A 20,473-nucleotide genomic window follows, 5' to 3' on the forward strand; every position below is an offset into this window, starting at 1 on the left:
CTATCAGTTGTTTTCTTGTTGCCCAAATCCAAAACTTTCTGATCAATGTAACCTATCTGTACTATATTTTGTGTGATCGTGCAACTGTTGGCTATCTTTTGTTCACACAATTTGGTAAGGGTTCCTTCTAAAGGTGTATTCTTTAGTAGAAATCTCAGAGCAAAAACCGCTGTTTACAAAAGTAATCAATTAGTCTTTCAGTTTAAATTTCATACTTGTAACTCTAACTCAAAAGTTAAACAGAATTAAATTAAAAGGTAGCAGTGATCTTATGCTGCATACATGAAACATTAATTCTTAGCATAGTAGTTCTGAGCTTGTCTCTTTGGCCGCAGGACATTCCATGCCGTTTTATTTGAGCTATGCTTTCATAATTCAAATAAAATCAAACACACATAGTAGTCAATTATGGCCAATATGACAGCAGGCTTAAAGGTTGACAATAACAACAATTTGTAACAATAAAAATAACAACATTTATTTTAACGGTTGCCGTCACAGATATAAAAATGAACAATTCAGTTGTACATCTCAATATATACAAACGTTTTGTGAAAAGAACAAATAATACTGTATCAAAGTTTTGAGCTCTATAAATGCAACAGACTGTTTATAAAGGGTTGAGTATACCTACAAATAATACTGTTCTGATTTATAAATGGAAACAGTTTCTTGAACTTTTATAGCAAAGTAAATCATTCAAGAATTGATAATTGAAGTCCCTATTGTTTTTCATGTAATTCATGTTTTTCATATTGTTTATCATGTAATCTAACTGGCAATTAATCTGTAAACATGAATCCAATACTTTGAAGTTACAGTATATTGATTCTTGTTTGTAATTTCATAGAAATATGTATTTATAAAAAATTAAATACAGTCCATTATTTATTTAAGGAAAAACTTTACTTTTTTGAGTCATAGCTGAAAATCACAAATTGAGTTAACGGTTAAAGCGTTTAAGGGGTTTTAAGCCCTTCACCATTGTTGTACACATTACTACAACTAAATCACTATAACCTATTTTACCCTGATTCTTACATATTTTGACTATAATTAGTATGATACTAATTGCTAATATTACTAAATAAATATTACCTCTTGAATTGAAATAATGTTAAATCATATTGCACAAACTTCATTACAAAATAAGTACATAGATTGATCATATAGGAAAAATGTTGTAACAAAAGCATTGATTCAAGGGTATTCATGAAAGTGATCTCCAATGCACGGACAGATTTTCCTTTATCTTTTTTATTTGTGATTGGTGGATCTATAGTAAACTCTGAACCATTGTGTAATAGCTTTATTACATAGGTATTTGTCATCATCGATGATTCATATTATGGACTTTGCACCCAAACTTCTACAACATAAGTTCTCCACTCCAATCACTAAAATAGTTCTTGTAGGGTTTTCTGTCTAAAAACCATTAAAGGATTTCTGTTTCTCAGGTGAGAACTGTCTTTGAATTGGAGAGCTTTCTTAGCCAAAACATATTTGCTCATTTTTTTATTCACCCAAAACAAAAATGGTGCCAAAAAATTGGTTGGTGCCAAGCAGTATCTAAAATCCTTTTTATAGGTTACAGTTTATTAACCTAAGATATCTACAACAGTAACAAATAACATAAACCTTTTCATTTTTGGCATTTCTAACATTATGTTTTCCAAAACCAACCTTGGAAAATATCTTAAAGCTGTTTACCTAGTACCAAAGGGGAGTTTGTTTAATTGTAAATGTACCTTAATGGATATGATTTGAATTAAGTACTAAACCGGTATTATTGCACTTCTGGAATCAGCTGATCAGTTGTATTGTGTAACGTGCAAGCTATCATGAAGGAACAAGATGTGAGAGAGCCAACATGGAGAAAGACGCAAGCAGGAACATGGCCGGAGGTATGGAGGCAAGCAGTCTGAAGCGCTCATCTGTTCAACAAACATGTATTACTAAAAATAACTCTTTTATGGTATTGGTGAGGTGATCTTTTTTACGTAGAATTTTCTTGTCCAAATGGGCTTTATGTCCCTGTGCAATGTGCATGGAACATTTCAAACAAATCTAAGGGTTAGCCTGTGCAATACAAGAATGCAATGTGGTGCTTATTCACAGAGAAGTAAGGTACAGAGGAAACACTCTTATGGGACCAATTTTTGTGCTTTCAGCTCTGGTATGTTGTGCCAGAAATATACTTGTTACAAGAAGAAAGAGCCTGGACAGCGAGCAGGAAATTCCTATCGCACGGGGAACAGGGTCTGTCTACACCTTGAGTGTTTTAGTACATGAGGGCAAGGGTCCTAGACACCAGGACTAGTTCTAGACACCACTGAATGTTTTCTCTGTATTTAGGCCTTATTTTACATATGATTTATTCAATTATAATTCTTTTGTGAGGTTGGCAATATTTTTTTACGTAGAATTTTCTTGTCCAAATAGCCTTTAGAACCCTGAGTTGTGATGGAACGTGTCAAGCAAAGCTGGTTAGCCTGTGCGATACAAGTATGAACTGTGCTAATTATTTTAACAGCAACAGGATGTGAACCCAAAATATCGCTGCCTTTGCTTCACAGTTCTGATTTACCACTTTATTGTGAGTCTATCTCACCTTTTGACAAATTCACAAACTCAAATTCTGACTCAGCTTAACCCGAATTTTACAAAACAATTTTATGCCTTGAATATTGATACAAGTAGACCCAAGTGATACAAGTGATAATCTGTGGCTAGTGTCAGTATGATAATGGACTTTGTTAGATTGAGTCACCAACAAACAGCTGATGTCAGTTACTGATTTCTGTTGAATACACAAACGTTTCAACCAAGACAAATCGTGTAGCTTTTAATTTTAGTAAAATCAGAAGAGGATATTGGGCTGTGTATAGGGTTTTCATATGTCCTGGAAAATAAGGTTGTCACACGCTTTGCTCAGAGAAAATCTGCAATGTTAGTCCTGTAAGATAACTAAATCTGGGTTTGGAAAAATTAAATTATAACTTAGTGATGTTTATATTGATCAAACAACACACCAAGAGATATCCGTTCTCCTACATGAATATGATAACTGCCAAAGGCGTTAATATATCAAACAAAACTAGTTCAGCATATACGTAATGTACGATATACATACCTGTCATAGCTTCTGATTTCTTGGTCGCTGCCCACCCAAGACTTCTTTGAACAGCCATCTTCCACTTGGTGTATCTCAGGTTGCGTTCTGCAGATGGTAGAGAAATTATTAATTATTACAGTATTATTAACTAGTGTACATGTTGCTCGAATTCGAGCAATTGCAAAGTATTACAGGAGTTATTTCAAAACGAATAACAGTCATATATACGATGAATTTAAAAGAGTTAACTCAAAGATTACCGGTGTGTAACTCAGACCATGTTTATCTTCGTTATTGATAAACCTAAAGCATTCCGGTTGGTTTTCTCCTTCTCAAAATGCCTCGCTGTACAGGCAACACAGGTCATTGATAGAGGGCCAATTGAGAACTAAAAGTCGTTTTGGGATAGTGTTAGGGCGCATTTTAAACCTATTAGTTGAGCCTATTACGTGTCACTGTTCTGTAGCTGCGGTCGTTACACGATTACGCCTCCTGTCTATGTTTCGTTGTCGTCGCGTCGGAGGCATTTAAAAGAAAAAAACAACGAATAAACAAATTATAGCTACACAAAACGACGATAAACGCACAAATTTAAGTTACAATTATGCTAACACGATCCGTCATAGCGACACAAAACAGCGATAAATACACAAATTTAAGATACAACCACTAACACGATCCGTCATGGGGGTTATGTTTACACAAACTCAAATAGTAAACAAATGTACTCAATGCGTTTCATTGAATTGAAAAATAAATAACAGCAATTAAATTATACAGCTGATCAAAATGTAAACAATTATGTTCTTCATAAGGATAACATGGGAACTTTCGAAGCCACTGGGGCAGAGCCCAAGGGACTTTTTCAAAAATATAAGGCCAGTTTGCAAATCTACTTGACACGCTCTTTCCAATGAGACGTCAATGGATAAAATCGGTTAAGAAATGGCGGAGGAGTTCAACCGACAAAGTTTCATGTAGCGTATTAATTATATAGATAATGCTAGCTTTACTAGAGTACAGCAACCCCAGAGTTAGCAACTGACCAGCAGAAATTTGGGTGAATTGTTCTGCAATACTAAACTAACTTATAGAATTAAAAATGAAATTTAAAACCAACTAGGTGCCAACAAACTGAGCAATATAATACAATGAAGATACTGTTAACAATACAACCAACAATGACATCATTCGTTCATGTAATGTACAAGAAATACTGAATACAGTAATAGACCCTTTATTTGAATTCATTTTCTCAGGTAGCTAAATCGTTCTTTTTCCTCTACTGTAAGTAAAGACAAAAATTGCCTTACCTGGAGTGGATGCCGCAGGTAGGAACGTATCACCGATGTAGTCAGGACTGTCCTCTTCCTTGGTGAGATCCCACAGTTCGATGCCCTTGGCGTGACCGGCCATCAGTGCAACACCGAGTGATGTAACATCATCAGCACTCGACAGTACTGTTACACCACACATCAAGATTATGATGCCACACTCGTTTACACACATTTTAAACTGTAGATTATAAATATTGCCCTGTCATTGTTCATTGGCAAAGCTATTGAACCTACAGACAACTCTCTTGGTTCCAATCATCCTTGGTTGAAAAAGCTATCAGAAATATTCTAACTTTTGTTTATATAAAGTGGAGGATCAATTACCAAAGTAAGGTGAACTGAGTGTATCTCGGATAGTCAAAAACTCAGATCATATTACGGGGCATGTTTTTTAAGTAAGTACCGTTTTTAAACTTCTCCGTTCCAGCGCTGTGATTGGCATTTTGGACATTTGCGCTGTATATGTGCATCTATTGGCAAGCCCTAGCCGGAAATTCAACAACAATCGGCCGTGTTTACATCCGGTATCGAGCATTCAAAATGGTGCCGCCGACTGTAAAGTGCGCGCTGTAATTAGATTTTTTAGTGCTTAAGGTGTGAAAGCCATTGAAATTTATCAACAGATTAGTGAGGTGTATGGCGAGAACATTTATGAGTGACAGAATGGTACACAAGTGGGTAAGGGAATCTAAAGACGGCCCCACCAACGTGCATGATGAGCAACTCACTGGGTACTGGGGACAGTGACGCTGCCCAGTGCGTTGCTCATGATGGACGTTGCCACGGCCGTCTATAGATGCCCTTCTGTGTTCGCTGGCCCTTACAGCTTGCGTACCATTCTGTCACTCATAAATTTTCTCGCCATACACCTCAGTAATCTGTCGATAAATTGCAATGGCTTTCACACCTTAAGCACTAAAAAATCTAATTACAGCGCGCACTTTACAGTCGGCGGCAGTCTCAATTGGTGGCACCATTTTGAATGCTCGATACCGGATGTAAACACGGCCGATTGCTGTCGAATTTCCGGCTAGGGCTTGCCAATAGATGCACATATACAGTGAAAGTGTCCAAAATGCCGATCGCAGCACTGCAACGGAGAAATTTGAAAACGGTACTTACTTTAAAAACATGCCTCGTATAATTGATCTTTGTAGCTTTGTTACTGACTAAGATCAGCTGTTTCATTAACCAGGATCATTTTTATTTAAAGCCCAATGATCAGGAACAGCTGGGTCCAGTTGCAGACCATCACAAAGCTACTGACTTTTCTCAAGATCGATTTGGCTACATTTGGTTAGGCGAGCACTATAATAACCACTCAGTTACCCATCCAGTTGTAAATTGATACAAACTTTACTGTGTTAAATAATGTAATAAAATAGTAAAACGGTCAATTTTTTTGTAAAAATTCAGATATTTTATTACACAACTTTCTGGCCACCACTTGGAAGACTTTTTCCCAACGCAAACCTCTCCTAATTTGGCGCTGACAGTGAAATATTCTTAATGTATAGTGTTTTTTGAGATTCTGTGCCAGATTGGATTCTTTACCAATCAGGTAAGTCGACAATCCTGACAAAAAACTAAAAAACTAGACCCTTCGCTCCACAAAGCATAATTTATATGAAACAAATTTTAGTCGAATACTAACCGACAGGAATGCCACAAATGTCAGCCTGCAGTTGCATCAGCAGCCTGTTGCAAGTGAGTTTGCCATCAGCCTGTAGCTTGGTGAGTGGTACCCCACAGTCCTTGTGCATGGCCTCCAAGATGTCCCTGGTCTGGAAACAGATGGCCTCCAGTGCAGCTCTGATGATGTGATTCTTGGTGGTGAACTGGGTCAGACCGCAGATTATACTGTCAACAAAATATTTCACTCAGTTTTGTTTACCACTGATTGGTATGGCTAAATTAATTGGTTTAAGGAATTTTGTTAGGACGGCAGGCTTATTGGAATGGGAAAATATATGGTGTAATAAGGGGCGTTTCAAAATGTAAGAGTAGATTTTATCAATTTGTTACTTGAAACCTACTAATTGACCAAGTATGATTTGTTATTGGATAGGGCAAAGGATGAAGTTTCATTGTTGTGTCAGCTGATAAGTTGTTTTTTTTTACACCAAATGTTGTTTCTTTTCAATATCCTCTTTCAGACATTTTCTTCAGATGTTCGAGGTTGTCTAGTGTTTGTTTTTGTTTTCTAGCACACACAACCAGTTTCCATGAATTCTCTATGTCATTCTTGAATTTGTTTGTGCCAAGGTAGTTGCTTATTGAAGTTTGTCACAACTTAAGTTGTGCTTAAATTACATAAACTTTTTTGCAAAAGTTTTTTGTTTAATTTTTCCACTTGTAACACTAATGAAAATAAATTAAATTTTGTTTTACAAGATATAGGCTACGTTACCATGTTTGAGGTAACAGAACAAGTGATCAGCTGATAAAACAATGAAAATTCACTCTTTGATGCATCTAATCCCATATAAACCATATTTGGTGAATTGATAGTAATCTACTTCTAATATCTGTTCTTTCATTTGAAACCTGTATTATTCACAAAAATCATAGCCCACCATTTTCAACTAAGGGAAGTTTGAGTAGGAGATAGAGTTTTTCATGTCCAATGTTGGCCAAGTAGTTGTTGCTGAAAATTTTTAGACATTAAACTTTATAAACAGTTTTCTATCTTTAATGTGTTCATAAAAGCTATGCTAACTAGTCAACTGTCTACAACGCAAAAGTGGAATATTTGCTCAATTGTTGATTGAACTCACCCTCTAGCGTCTTTCCTCCAGTATGGAGCGTACAGGCCGGAGAAGGCAGGTACGAAGTAGACGTCCCCTGCAGACAGCACCTCCTTCGCTAGAGCCTCTGACTCGGACACGTCCTTCATGAGGTTCAGATTGTCTCGGAGGAAGCGGAGCGCTGTACCTGCGACTGCTACAGACCCTTCCAGTGCATATGTGGCAGGGCTGTCCGGCCCCAGCTGGTAGGAGACTGTTGTCAGCAGGCCGTGAGTCGAGTGCACCTTCTGTGAAGAGATTTGATTGAAATAAAATATGGTTTCACCAATTTTGGTTAATTCAGGAAAAATAGGGACATTACAAGATTTAATTGGATTTGCACAGTTCCGACTCACCAAGGTGCGTATTTTCAGACAAAGATGAGTGTGTAACACATGTTACGGACTAAGAACAGCTGTATCTTTATTTTTTTATGGGGATTTAGGTGAAATCTATAGTTCCATACCTGTGTTTTTACAATTATAACAACCATTTAAATAATTCTAAGTACCATCATTAGGAAAATACTCCAGTAGGTACAATTTCGTTCAGTTCTATTATGATGCATAACAGGAGAATAACTTAACTTAATTGCCTATCACCATACAGTAACCTGCCTTGTTTCCAGTGTTGTAGAGTAAAAAGCAGCCACTTCTGTATGTGTTCTTTGCTTGTCCAATCTGTAAACAGCGTTGACCAACCAGCGCTGAGTGCTGGTTACCCAGAATCTAGAAAAAGAACAAAAAAATATATGTGAGAAAATATTAACTTATAAAAAATAAATGGTATCAGCAATCTGACACATACTTTCTCCCATTAGCTTCTCAACATCTTTTATCATGGGTTGTGACGGGCCTAAAATATCCAATATAGATTTTAAAATTTTTAAAAGAGTTTGGAACTATTTTTTTGCGCGTAGGCCAAAGTGCGCATGAAAACTAGTAAGGGCAGTCGTGATCGAGAGTCAGTTGAGAGGGAGATGCGCAACAGGCAACACGCATGCTGCGTCTGTTCAGTAAACACTTTTACGTTGTTTCGATTAACTCATTTTGTCAATGTTAAATCTTTTGTGAGCCCATTTAACAGTTAATATACAAGTTTATTGCATTCGTGCGTATTATTAAAAGACTCCCTCATAACCCATTACAAGGTGAAGGTCGACATCTACGCTGAGCTACAATCTTGGTGACGACGCCGGAGCAGAAGACCAGACAGCGGAGACGCGACAGGGTAAGCGCCTAAGCGGTGGGAGTAACTATGATATTTAAGGAAAATCACAATAGTTGCAATAACCTTTAATCCGTAGTTTTTACAGCAATGGAAGGGGGGGGGGGTTGCACTATTTTGTTTAGAATTATGAGGACCATGAAATACTAATTTTAATCAAAACCGGCTTTTTCTCGAAATTCCAGAACTACAAATCAGTAGATTAGCAATCAACAAAATCTTTCTTGCTGAAGATAACATTTAACTGTGAGAACAACACAATTTGAGAAGTGTTACGAGTTTTATACTTTTCCAGAAGGAAAAATCAACAAAGAGATCACACAGTACGAACACTTTTTTAAGTTATCTAAATCTCTCACTGCCTAATGCAACATGTATGATATTTTAGTGATTACACGTGCATTGTATAGACATCCCAAGAACAAAACAACCTGCACAGAAACGAAAAGATCACGTGGTACGCGCCGGTAGATGTGATGTACCCTTCAAACCTATGCGGCTCGAAATGGCTCAGGGTTCTTTTGTTTCTGAAATGTCTATAGTTACTATGATGGAATCATCACAACAACCTCGTTATAGATCTAAATTACACCTCACTCAAATTGATTATACATATCACTTAAATTCTGCTAATTTTACAGAAATTATTGCTATCAACTAAATTTTGTTCTTTGAACGCTAAACTTATAGAAGAGCCATTTGTTCATGGTAATGACACATCTAGTTTAGGAATTAAGTTCCTATTCCCTGAAAATGCATTCATCCTTAATATTTTTTCTAATGTTTAAAAAAGGTAACAATTCAGAAATGAACATAATGAGAAAAATCATGTATTATCCTTACCCCAGCAATAGGAATGCCTTTTAACGGTCCTAAGGCAATTTTTCCATATATTTCGGAAGAACTACAAATCTTCGGGAGGATTTCCATTGGAATGTTTAAAAGTCTGTAATGAAATAAACAGTTAAATGCAAGAACAGGGTTCAAAACCATACAGTTAACACAACACTATTAATATTCACTCTAATTGGTTCTAAAATAACTTATTTTTATAGTTACCGTACCTGACAAAGTGGGATTCCTTGATTATAGGAAGCAAAGTAGCTAATTACTGCATTTACTTACTTTTGCCACACAAATTTGTTTGCCGCACTCCAGTATTCCAACCAAACAGCACAAAATAGTGTGCTTTTATCAGGCACGTAATACAAGTACGTTTAAAAATAGGTTGGCAATACTTAAAGATACAATGATTACGATCAGCTGGTGCGGCGTTTCCCATTTCCTTCAACGCTTGGATTTAACCTAACCTAAAAACATGTTGTATAGTGTTTGATTTGGTCCTAGGTAGCTCTTTTTCCCCTAGGAAATAAAAATCAGCTGGAGTCGATGACGTCGGATCGAATTTTTATTTTAAGCACTACTAGTTTTATGAATTTTTGCCACCCTCTTTTCATACCACCATGATTGAGCAAGAATTTAGATCTCAAAACGGTCTTTTTGTGGATAATTGTTTATTTTTAATCCAAATGGGAATAAAATCAATCCCACAAATTAAAATAATGAGAGGGTTCACTATTCCTATTTTTGGGCATCATAGCTAACACTAGTTAACTGACAAGTGTACAATTTGCTCATCCACCATCATTTGTATGGAGAGGCAAATGGAACTTAGACAATAAAGAGTATATAGATGCAGACTTGTTTATAGCATCTTTGACTATTAATACAATATTAATATTATATTAATACAATACAATTAATACTTTAGTATCCAATAGTCAATGGCAGTAGTTTATAATATTTAATGAAAATTTCTTGAAAAATATTTGATTAACTTAGTGTTCTTAATTTGGTGTGCCCCTAGAACTGGTCCTATGAACCCTACTGGTAAATCTAGGGCTATATATGGGAAGCAAGCTGGTGTAATGGTTAGAGTGTGGGACTTCGGTTCCTGAGATCCCGGGTTTAAATCCTGTCAAATCACTAACAGATTTTATCTAAGTGATAATGCCGCAACCCCTAGGTCTAGCCTGAAGTAATGTGAAAAAACAATCCCGGGCTTGTGCCTAGCATCTTAGAAAAAAAAGATAAATCTAGCCTTGTAAATATGAAGTATTACCTCATATAAACTACTATCTAGGCTGATAAGAGTATAAATGTAAAAAAATAATAATGTTATTATTGTTTTGTGTCAAATTATAAAATTTCTTACTTGCAAGTCAATGGATCCCAGTCAAGTGTGTCCAGATTCATCAACATTGTCCTTGAAGCATTGGTAACATCAGTGATGTGAAGCGCTTCGCCATTGTTTCTAGTTAGGTTCTGCAACAATCAACAACACGCATTCCTTAATAGACTCCTAGTTATTTGTCAAAGCTTTAGTCGTAACAAAGACTATAAATCTTTAGTGATAATCTTGTGAATCAGTAATTAATTCAAGGCATGTTAGAATAATGTGTAGCCTTGTTACTTAGACTAATTAATTGTTTCTTTAGCAAAATCCCAATAATCAAGGGCCACTAGGTTCAGTTTCAAGCCATCACAAACCTACTTTCGAGAACTAAAATATTAAATTATCATCTGTACATCAAATTAATTAATCAAATTACCTAATAGTAATTCAGAGAGATCTTAAACAGTCCTCAAAACTAACTCAATGGTTTCCTCCTATGTCACTAGTTGAACACAAGTTTTGTTTAACTTTACCTGATGGAAAATATTCTGCTTAAACTCAAACGTCACATAATTCAATGATTTTTCCCCAAACTCATTTTTGTACTTTTATCCCTCAATTGACAGTTATGTTAAAACAAACATTGATTAGTTAATGAAACATATTTCTGATAAAACTAAAAATAGTTGTGATACTATGAACTTGGATTATGAGGAAAAGATTGTCAAAAACCTACAGGCTTGTGACAAAGTCGTATTTATTTACATAACATGATGACATGTGTGGACAAACTATCGACTACAAAGCTAACAATGATAAGATAGGCCTTGTAAAATTATGAAAGAGGAAGTCCAATATGAGGAAAGACGAGCGTTATTGAATTAGCTACTGTAGGCAGATTAACTATGTAGTCCGTTACAATTGTTACAAGAGTAATTAATATAATACGGATAAACTTGGATAATTCTAACACAAAAGGGACCTGCAAGACAATCACATAATCTAAAAATGACTTCTTGATCAGCATTGTACGTATTATTAAATTTACTGAAAGTACATTGAAATATGTCTAATAACATTTATACTCTGTTTGAAGTTCATTGTTGGTGATGGTGAGTTAATGTTGTTCAAAGGTTTATTGCGGACATTTTCCATCACGATTGTAAAAAACAATACGCTTTTGCTACTTTTGGTGTATTGTTTTTTACAATCGTGATAGAAAATGTCTGCAATAAACATTTGAACAACATTACTATTGACTCACAAGACGGTAAATAAATATAAAAGATGGTAAGAGGTGATGGATTTCGATTGGATGATTGGTCAAATCGAAACCATCTTTTATATTTATTTACTGTCTTGTGAGTCAATGTACAAGTGTGAATTTATTATTATAAGTGTGTATTAATTGTCATTAGATGTATTTTTATGTTCTTTTATTAATTGAATAATCCTAAAATCTGAATTAGACAGTTACACAACTAATATACAATAATCTACACGAGGGATGGTAGCCACAGAGGGACGTGCTGCTTGTCTTTCCATACAAACACAAACATAAACGTAAACACTTTTCAACAACAAACCCAAGTGATCCAAGTGTCTATTGTTCCAAAGAGGCAGCGTCCTTCGCTAATGGCCTTGCGAACAGCAGGAATAGTGTCTATCAGCCATCGCAACTTGACAGCACTGAAGTACGGAGACACGGGCAGACCACACGACGGCACAAAGTAGTTCTTGTTGTTGTCCTGCAGCTTGGCTAGGATGTGGTCAACAGTCACAGCAGTCCTGATGTCTGACCACACTGTAACATAGGATCAACAGTTTATTGTAGCAACCTAGTGATATGAATGTGACATAAGCGCAAGGAATTGAGTTTTAAGGATTTTTGTTAGGATAGGAGGCTTACCTAAATGGGAAGAACCCCACTCTGGCACAAGTAAATATTATCTAATTTATCTTGTACAAAATTTAGAATGTCTTACTTTCGCTGACATTACTGAACACATCGCCTGAGTTGCCAAGCAGTTATGCTGCTCGCCTAATAATCACAGGATGCCGGTTAAATCCTGAGAAAAGCCAGTTACTTTTGCTAGTTAAAAACTGGGCTTAGCTATTCTTGGTCATTGCGCTTTTAACACATGATTCTGACTAATAATCAGCTGGTCTGAGTCAGTAACAACGCAACACAGATCATCTCACTTCACTCAATATTCAATTTGTATGTAAATTCAGCTTGAAACATGCATCCAAGAGTGGGTTGCTGTCTCAAACAATTGATGATTGATAATTGAACTGTCAATTGTACAAGTCCACTTACAGATAGCGTTGTAAAGCGGCTCGCCAGTCTCGCTGTCCCAGACGACCGTGGTCTCTCGCTGATTGGTGATGCCGAGGGCCGCTATGTCGCTCACCCGCAGCCCCATGCTAGGCATGACATCCGTCACATGCTCTATACATTGCTGTATAGCCGATAGTATCTCCTGAGGATCCTCCTCGGCCCAACCTTCCTGAGGACACTTCTGTACCACATCTAGCTTGTGCGACACCAGCTCCTTCTTGGTCTGTGAGGAGAACACCTGGAAACAGAAGGTTTAGGTAACAAAGGGGTTAAACAATACAATTTCTATCTGGAAAATAAACATTTAATGCGATGGAAAATAAACAGGGTATACAACATGTCATTGTTGAATTATACTGTGAGAAAACTAAACTACGATAAAATACTCTATCAAGTCACCAACCCTTTCACATGAGAATTAGCCTATAATTTATTTTACAATGTCTGTTTTTTCTAGGTTCTGTAGATTTACTAGATGAGTGAAGCTTTAGCTTTACCACTATGTCACTGGCATCATAATGTAGCTAAAACTGTAAACGATAAGTGAAATAAAGTTGATAGGCCAACAGAAATTTTATATTGTCCCTCAAGGCTTAGGAAATACAGAACAATGAATAGAGTTTATTGAGAAAGAATAAAGTCTTACAAGTATTATCATACTAACCACAAATCTGATGGTTTTGGTCCCTTCATCTATGACAGCTATGAGAGGTTCTCTTTGAGCCTCACCGCCAGACATGTCTGTAAAATAACAAGTTTCATTTAGGAAACACAATATTTATTTCATACAGTGTTTCTGAATAAAGTAATTTACGCATAAAAAAAGAGTTAATTACAAAACACTTATGACAGTTTTTTTTTATTAAGATAACAACTTATCTAAACATCAAAATCCCCAAAACATCCAAAATTATGTCTTACATACTACCATTGACTAATAATATATACTTTAGTACACATAATCAATGGTACTGCCTACAGCTTAGCCTCCTCTAATACATGGTTGCAGCAAGATAAAAGTGGCAACGTTGCAGTTTTGGCCTACTGAAACAGCTGTTGCTCATAATAGAGCAGCTGTGCAATGTTTGTGTTTACACTTTTAGTACTGCTATCACCAAGGCACTGTTGTATAATCAAGTCAAGCTGGCCGACGTTGACACACACCAGCCAACACCTTGTATTAAAGGAGCTTATGCCTACATACTTCAAACTACAGTAGACTCTCGCTCATCCGGATCAGCATTGTCCGGACTCCCGCTAGTCCGGATAGGCAATCGTGATTTTTTTAGTGGCACAGTACAGTTGAGTCCGATTATCTGGGCTTAACAGGACCAAGACTACCTTGGATGGTCAAAAAATAGGATAACACATAGGTAAAATATACAGTACTGTATTTGCTTGACTCTCAATAGTCCGGATTTATAGTAATCTGGACCGGACGTCCGCCACATTAGTCCGGATGAGCGAGAGTCTACTTAGGCTATCTTTTGTGCCTCAACTAAAGGAATTTTTTGAAATCTGAATGTATTCAACTGAACATAATGTCATGGACTAACTAATAAAAGTAGACTTCTCATACCATTGTAAAATATTAAGCTGCTTTTTTTTATGTCTGGTTCATGTGGTGAACCGGAGTGCTAGTGTCAACAAAATTTAGTTTCTCTTTTTTTTTGGTACATTTTAAGATTGGTCCTTTACTTTGTGGTTATAAAACCAGTGGACGTGCTATTGTTTATAATTATCGTTGTATTATTTGTCTGAACTACACCTTTTCTAATTCTATTTCAGAACGTGTTAAGTCTATTTCAGAAAGCATCAATTGTATTTCAGAATTATCATTTTCATTTCAGAAAGTATCATTTGCATTCCAGACTAGTAACTTTTATATCAGAAAACATCAATTGAATTTCAGAAGTAGTCATATGTATTTCAGAAATTGTCACATATACTTCAGGATTAGTCAAATGCATTTCAGACAAAGTCAATTGTATTTCAGAAATGATCGATTAGACAATTTTACACAGTCGTAGCGGATCTGATTCAAATTTAATTTATAAGGAGCCCAGGGTTAAGTTTAGGTTAATTAGGTTAGCCTAGAAAAGTTTATCACGTTTTTTTCCTGATTTGACCAGGGCCTAATGAGATATTTTTCCGAGTTGAATCTCATCCTATGATATAAAAATTATACTAACTAAAGGTTTTTTCTCATAACGAATTCTTAGCTAATTCCTAATGCTGATGACAAAGTTGTTAACACAAATTATTTCTGAAATACAATTGATATCTTCTGAAATGCAAATAATCATTTATGGATTATAAATGACCATTTCTGAAATAAAAGTGATGATTTCTGAAATTAAAATTACGATTATGAAATACAATTGACACTTTCTAAAATTAAAATCTTACATCTGAAATACAAATTGCCATTTCTGAAATACAAATGACTATTCTGAAATACAATTGACCCTTTCTGAAATAAAAGTGGAAAAGGTGTAGTTTCAAAATATCTAAAATAACAAGAACAAATTGTAAACAAAAACACGCCCTTAGAGACACCGGTCGGTACTAACATTAAAATTTACTTCAGTTGACCCATGACACATCTACCAAGAGAATATGCTTAATATATAACGTTAACGGCTCCAATTTTGGTTTTATTTGTCTGCCATAAAAGCAATTTTAACTATTGATACAATTCAGTTTAGTTTATTTTGTAATCAACTATGTCTTATAAAATAATTAAAAATATTTACAAGTTGCTAAACTATTTACGAGTCTTAACTCAAGTAAAATCACAGTTTGATAAAGTTAATATAAATCATACCGTTCATGATGTCTGGACACTTAGGTTAGCAGCAACTTAATAAACCAAAACAGAATTAATCAGAGTAATCGACCTTGATAGCTGTTGGCTCATCAAAGATGCAATGTATTAAATTTAGCCTTCTCTTGGACTACTAACAGTAGGAGACTAAAGGTTAATCATCGTTTAATGATAAGGACAAGTTTGACCACGTGTCTTTATTAATTTTATTTGATATCAAATTTTCTCATAAATAACAAAGAAAGTTTAAAAAAAAATCAATGACAATGAATAAAATAGCTAATTAATAATTAGAACTGCATTAGCTAAATTCTTACTTTTAATAATTTCATTCAATTTAAAATAAAATAATTAAAAGTAAGAATTTAGCTGGTAATGCTGTTCTATAGTTAGTTTTTGTTATGAAAATAAAACAATTATTAAATAATTATTAAATTGTAGCAGTTTCAAATTTGTTTCAATAGTTTAGTAACATATAAGTTCTATTTAGATTTAAATAGTGTTATAATTTTGGTATATAACCTTTTGGCACCATTTTGGCATTTAATTTCAAAATGGAAATTTTAGGAATTTACATATCTTTATTTACCAAAACACACTGATGGTTTTTTATGGATTTAAATTTAACTGTTCAATTATTTTCTATTCGATTTCAAGTCAAATATCGTAAAATATAATTTATAGACTAAGTTAATAATTAAATTTGAAATTAGAGTATTTATTACCAAAATCAAAATTTGTGAGGTGAATAACAATTAGGCCTATTGTAGCAATGCCCAATACACTTTAAACTAGTAACAATTTTTATTTACATTAATTTCACTCATGCACAAGCCCACACAAATTAAATTTATTTGATAACTCAATTATTATTGAGCATCCCGTTAGACTAAAATGTGTGATTTTGAATTTGATTAGCTACATGACTGAAAGACGTAGGACCTTGTTTTTTTTTCATAAACTACCTAGTTTTTAAATTTCGAATAATTTAAACTAGGATTTTTAAAGTGGCAGTTCATTTTCAAATTGTTATTATAAGTTTGGATTTTTAAAGGTCAGTGGATATTTTTGTAAAAGAAAAAATATCACGAACAAAATTAAAAAATAAAATAAAAAGTAGGTCTAAGGATAATAATAAAACAGACAAATAAATGTCTAAATTACACTTAAATTGTAATCAGGCTAATTGCATAAATAAAACGTAAGCCATACGTTATTGCAGTTGTCTACAAACTTGTACTGTACTATACAGTGCTATAACCTACCATCTTCTATTTTGCTATACTGTACAATCAGAGGGTTTGGAAATTTATTGTAAGCCTATTCCTGGGGCATTAGCAAATTATTCCTGAAATATCCTCAAAGCAAATAACAGCTGAATTCAATAAACATTAAAATACAAAAAACATAAAATTAATAAAAAAATAAAATTACAAATTAAATCTAAAATAACCCCCGCCACAGCAAACCTACAGACTAAGCGAATTTCTATTTGCGTGATTTGAATTTCACATTAATCTATTTGAATACAGTAGGCCTAACATTAGGTTTAATGAGTACCTAGGTTTGCTGCAACAGGGAAGGAGTAAGTTACTGTGAATAAAGTGTGTGTGTGTGTGTTTTTTTACTATCAATAACTTAGTTTTAAAATAAATAAGTTCAACAAGAACAAGTTAGATCAAAATATATCCATAGAGAAGGAAACTAAGCGTTTACCGGTACTTATTCTCCATAAGAATGGCAAAAAAAAAATGGTTTGGAAAGAAATTGTGAAATTTTATATTTATAGGGTCAACAATTAGAAAAACAATTTTAACCCCATAAAACCCCCATTTCCATAGTCCGACAATGCTGGTTTGTGAAATAGTTAGAATAAACATCGGTTTAGATGTTTGTACCAAATTTCATCAAAATCGGATCATTTTTACTTGAGTTATCGTGCTAACGGACATATATATATATATATATATATATATACTAGCTGACCCGGCGAACTTCGTATCGCCTAAGTTATAGGTTTCCCCTAAGACAGACCGATGGAAAGAAAGTACCGTTACGTTTAATTTTCAAGATGATCTCGTTCGCATTGCTCAATCACGTCCTGGTTGAAGTTCGTTCGCTACGCTCACTCACCTTTGGGTTGGAGCTCGTTCGCTACGCTCACTCACCTTTAGGTTGGAGCTCGTTCGCTGCGCTCACTTGCCTTCAGGTTAGCTCGTTCGCTATGCTAACTCGCCTCCAGGTTGAAGTTCGTTCGCTACGCTCACTCACCTTTGGGTTGGAGCTCGTTCGCTACGCTCACTCACCTTTAGGTTGGAGCTCGTTCGCTGCGCTCACTTGCCTTCAGGTTAGCTCGTTCGCAACGCTAACTCGCCTCCAGGTTGAAGTTCGTTCGCTACGCTCACTCACCTTTTGGTTGCAAATTAACTGTTGTCATAAATGTAAAAGAAATAATAGTGCTGCACCCTGTTGGTAATCCTTGTAACTTTAATGCTATTGAACATCATAGAACAGAACCAACTTGTTTAATTTAAACAGCTGTTAAGATTCATTTATTCCATTTCTCATAAGGTTAACATGGGAAACTCCAGAGCCACTGGGGCGGAGCCCTTTTAAGAATTTTGAAACGGGAAATAGTTTACGTCCGATTCGCATACCTACAGAATTTACACACCAAATTTCATAACGATCGGTGAAGTCGTTCCGGAGGAGTTTGCAGACAAACACTGTGACACGAGAATTTTATATATTAGATATATATATATAAGTGAATTTGAATGGAAGGTGTTTTGGCCTCTAAGAACATCAAAACGAAAAAGTAAATTGGTCCTGGGTAGCTTATTCCTTAATTGGGAAATTCGCTATTAGATGTAAATTTTCTATGACTGGTGGTAGGTAGCTCTGTTTACCAGAATGATCATTTAAACGTACTTAAGGGTAAAACAAGTATTTTAGTATGATTTTGGTGTTCATTAATAAAACTGTTCAAGACAAATATCAATAAAAACTCATTGAAACTGAATAATAGCTTTGCCAAGCTTGGATTTCTATATAACTTAGGTAAGTTACGGTATATAAAGTTACGAGGTTTTTTAGTTTAACGTATCTTGAACATCCAAGATTAATACGACTGTAAATCAATTAACTTAACACCCTCTAAGGAGAATTACATAGGTTAAGCAAAATTGAGGCATTTCAATAAATGCTCACAATTAAATAACAGTTAAGAACTATTGTTAACCATTATATGCACATTGCTTAAAACCTTACCTATGACACTAGGCCTAACACCTTAAACTTAATTTAGGCATAATATAGGTAGGCCTACCACTTCTAATGAATTGTGGAGGTTGTGGTGGTAAGTAAGTTTGTTGTGCTTGTAAGAATCGTTTGACTTAGAATCATTACAACAAATTTATCTTAAATACATCTTATAAGAGAATACATTTCCGAAGTTTCGATGTTTAAGAGAGGTCTAAGCTTAGAATCATCTTGTTGAGGAGTGCATACATAAACTATCTAACCTAGCCCAAAATCTGCACCCTCTGTATGACCTTATGATGGGGACCCTTCCTTAAACTCCTCCTGTTATCCTAACAAATCATAGACTTCACCTCCTGCCTAAAACATAAGCGGAAATCTTATCTCACCACATTAAGCAAAATTAAGCAAAATTTTGTACATGTGTATGGATTAAGTTACCATACATGGATTGTAAATAATTCCCAGTAAGTTACAATTACCAGTCCATGTGAGAAACCAACTGAGGCATACATCTAAGTTTTTGTCTGATATTAAGGCCTAGCATTAAGCTAATTTTTGATATTTTTGGAGCCAATCTTAACTTTTGGAAACTGTATTAAAACCTAAAATAAGATATAACTTAGTGTAAGTTGTTTTAAATCATTTAAGACATGTAGGCTTATTTGAATTTGAAATCCATTAACATAAAAAAGGCAAACCCGATTTAATAAAATGTCTAGTTAATTAATTGTTAACCTTAAAGTAAGGTTAGGGAGTATTTATTAACTGAGAATTTAAACTATTATATTATTCCTTTTAATACTTACCTTGTGGAAGAAATAGACTACACGACAAATTAAACTTAATAATACTGGTCAAGACGGTTCACTGAACTGAACCTAATCACAGAGAAAATGACATTAAAATAGTCGTCTGTCTATTTATTTACCAGGTTTGCCCAACAACAACAAACTGTAACTGATAATAAAATGTTGACAGCAGTGATGCCACCCACCACTCTGACTATTGACAAATTTTTTTCAGTTTGTTGGTTTGTTTTAAAAAATTGATCATACATTAAAACGTTGATTATAGAAAGTTTTTACTGTTAATTAATTCAGTTTTACTCCATCAACAAACATAACAAATGTGCGTCCTAATATAGAGTAAGAGTAATCTAATTAAATGATAAAAATTCCAGTTTTGTCTTCTTTTGAACTTTGAAGTGAGTCATGGTTCCATACTAAGGAAGTTACTTTTGGAACCCATTTTTTTACTAACTCCACCACCACTGTCCGTTTAAGACCCAGGTTTTTCCTCTGTAACCAGTAACCGTAAAACCACTTCAATATTCTATTTTTTAAGCTCTTCAAAATAGTTTTTAAGGAAATTAGGACATTTTATGTTTTGAGGGTCAAAAA

The 20,473-nt window shown here is 34.8% G+C and overlaps 1 protein-coding gene across 2 annotated transcripts; it reads right to left on the reverse strand.

Annotated features, from left to right (window-relative positions):
* Positions 1 to 452: 452 nt before the first annotated feature.
* LOC128999695 (glycerol kinase-like) lies at positions 453 to 20,006 on the reverse strand. Of its 2 annotated transcripts, none has more exons than XM_054426323.1 (12): positions 19,880 to 20,006; positions 13,647 to 13,723; positions 12,962 to 13,220; positions 12,228 to 12,445; positions 10,681 to 10,790; positions 9,309 to 9,411; positions 7,856 to 7,966; positions 7,230 to 7,486; positions 6,107 to 6,312; positions 4,429 to 4,575; positions 3,134 to 3,220; positions 453 to 1,934 (listed from the first exon to the last, which is right to left on the reverse strand). In XM_054426323.1, the coding sequence occupies exons 2-12, from the start codon at positions 13,719 to 13,721 to the stop codon at positions 1,840 to 1,842; spliced, it is 1,668 nt and encodes a 555-aa protein (XP_054282298.1). In that variant the 5' UTR covers positions 13,722 to 13,723; positions 19,880 to 20,006; the 3' UTR covers positions 453 to 1,839. The 2 variants fall into 2 exon arrangements, with proteins under 2 accessions (XP_054282298.1, XP_054282297.1); XM_054426322.1 differs by lacking the exon at positions 19,880 to 20,006 and adding an exon at positions 15,810 to 15,907.
* Positions 20,007 to 20,473: the final 467 nt, after the last annotated feature.

The sequence above is a fragment of the Macrosteles quadrilineatus genome, unplaced genomic scaffold, assembly GCF_028750875.1.
Source record: "Macrosteles quadrilineatus isolate MER2022 unplaced genomic scaffold, UCM_ALF_1.0 Scaffold_8__2_contigs__length_117827958, whole genome shotgun sequence".
NCBI lineage: Eukaryota > Metazoa > Arthropoda > Insecta > Hemiptera > Cicadellidae > Macrosteles > Macrosteles quadrilineatus.

What these genes read in the sequence shown, in the direction of transcription:
- LOC128999695 (XM_054426322.1), bottom strand. An exon ending in TCTACAACACTGGAAACAAG is followed by an intron (nt 7,487 to 7,855) that starts GCAGGTTACTGT and finishes ATCTCTTCACAG; the next exon opens with AAGGTGCACTCGACTCACGG. An exon ending in TGGAGGAAAGACGCTAGAGG is followed by an intron (nt 6,313 to 7,229) that starts GTGAGTTCAATC and finishes TTTTGTTGACAG; the next exon opens with TATAATCTGCGGTCTGACCC.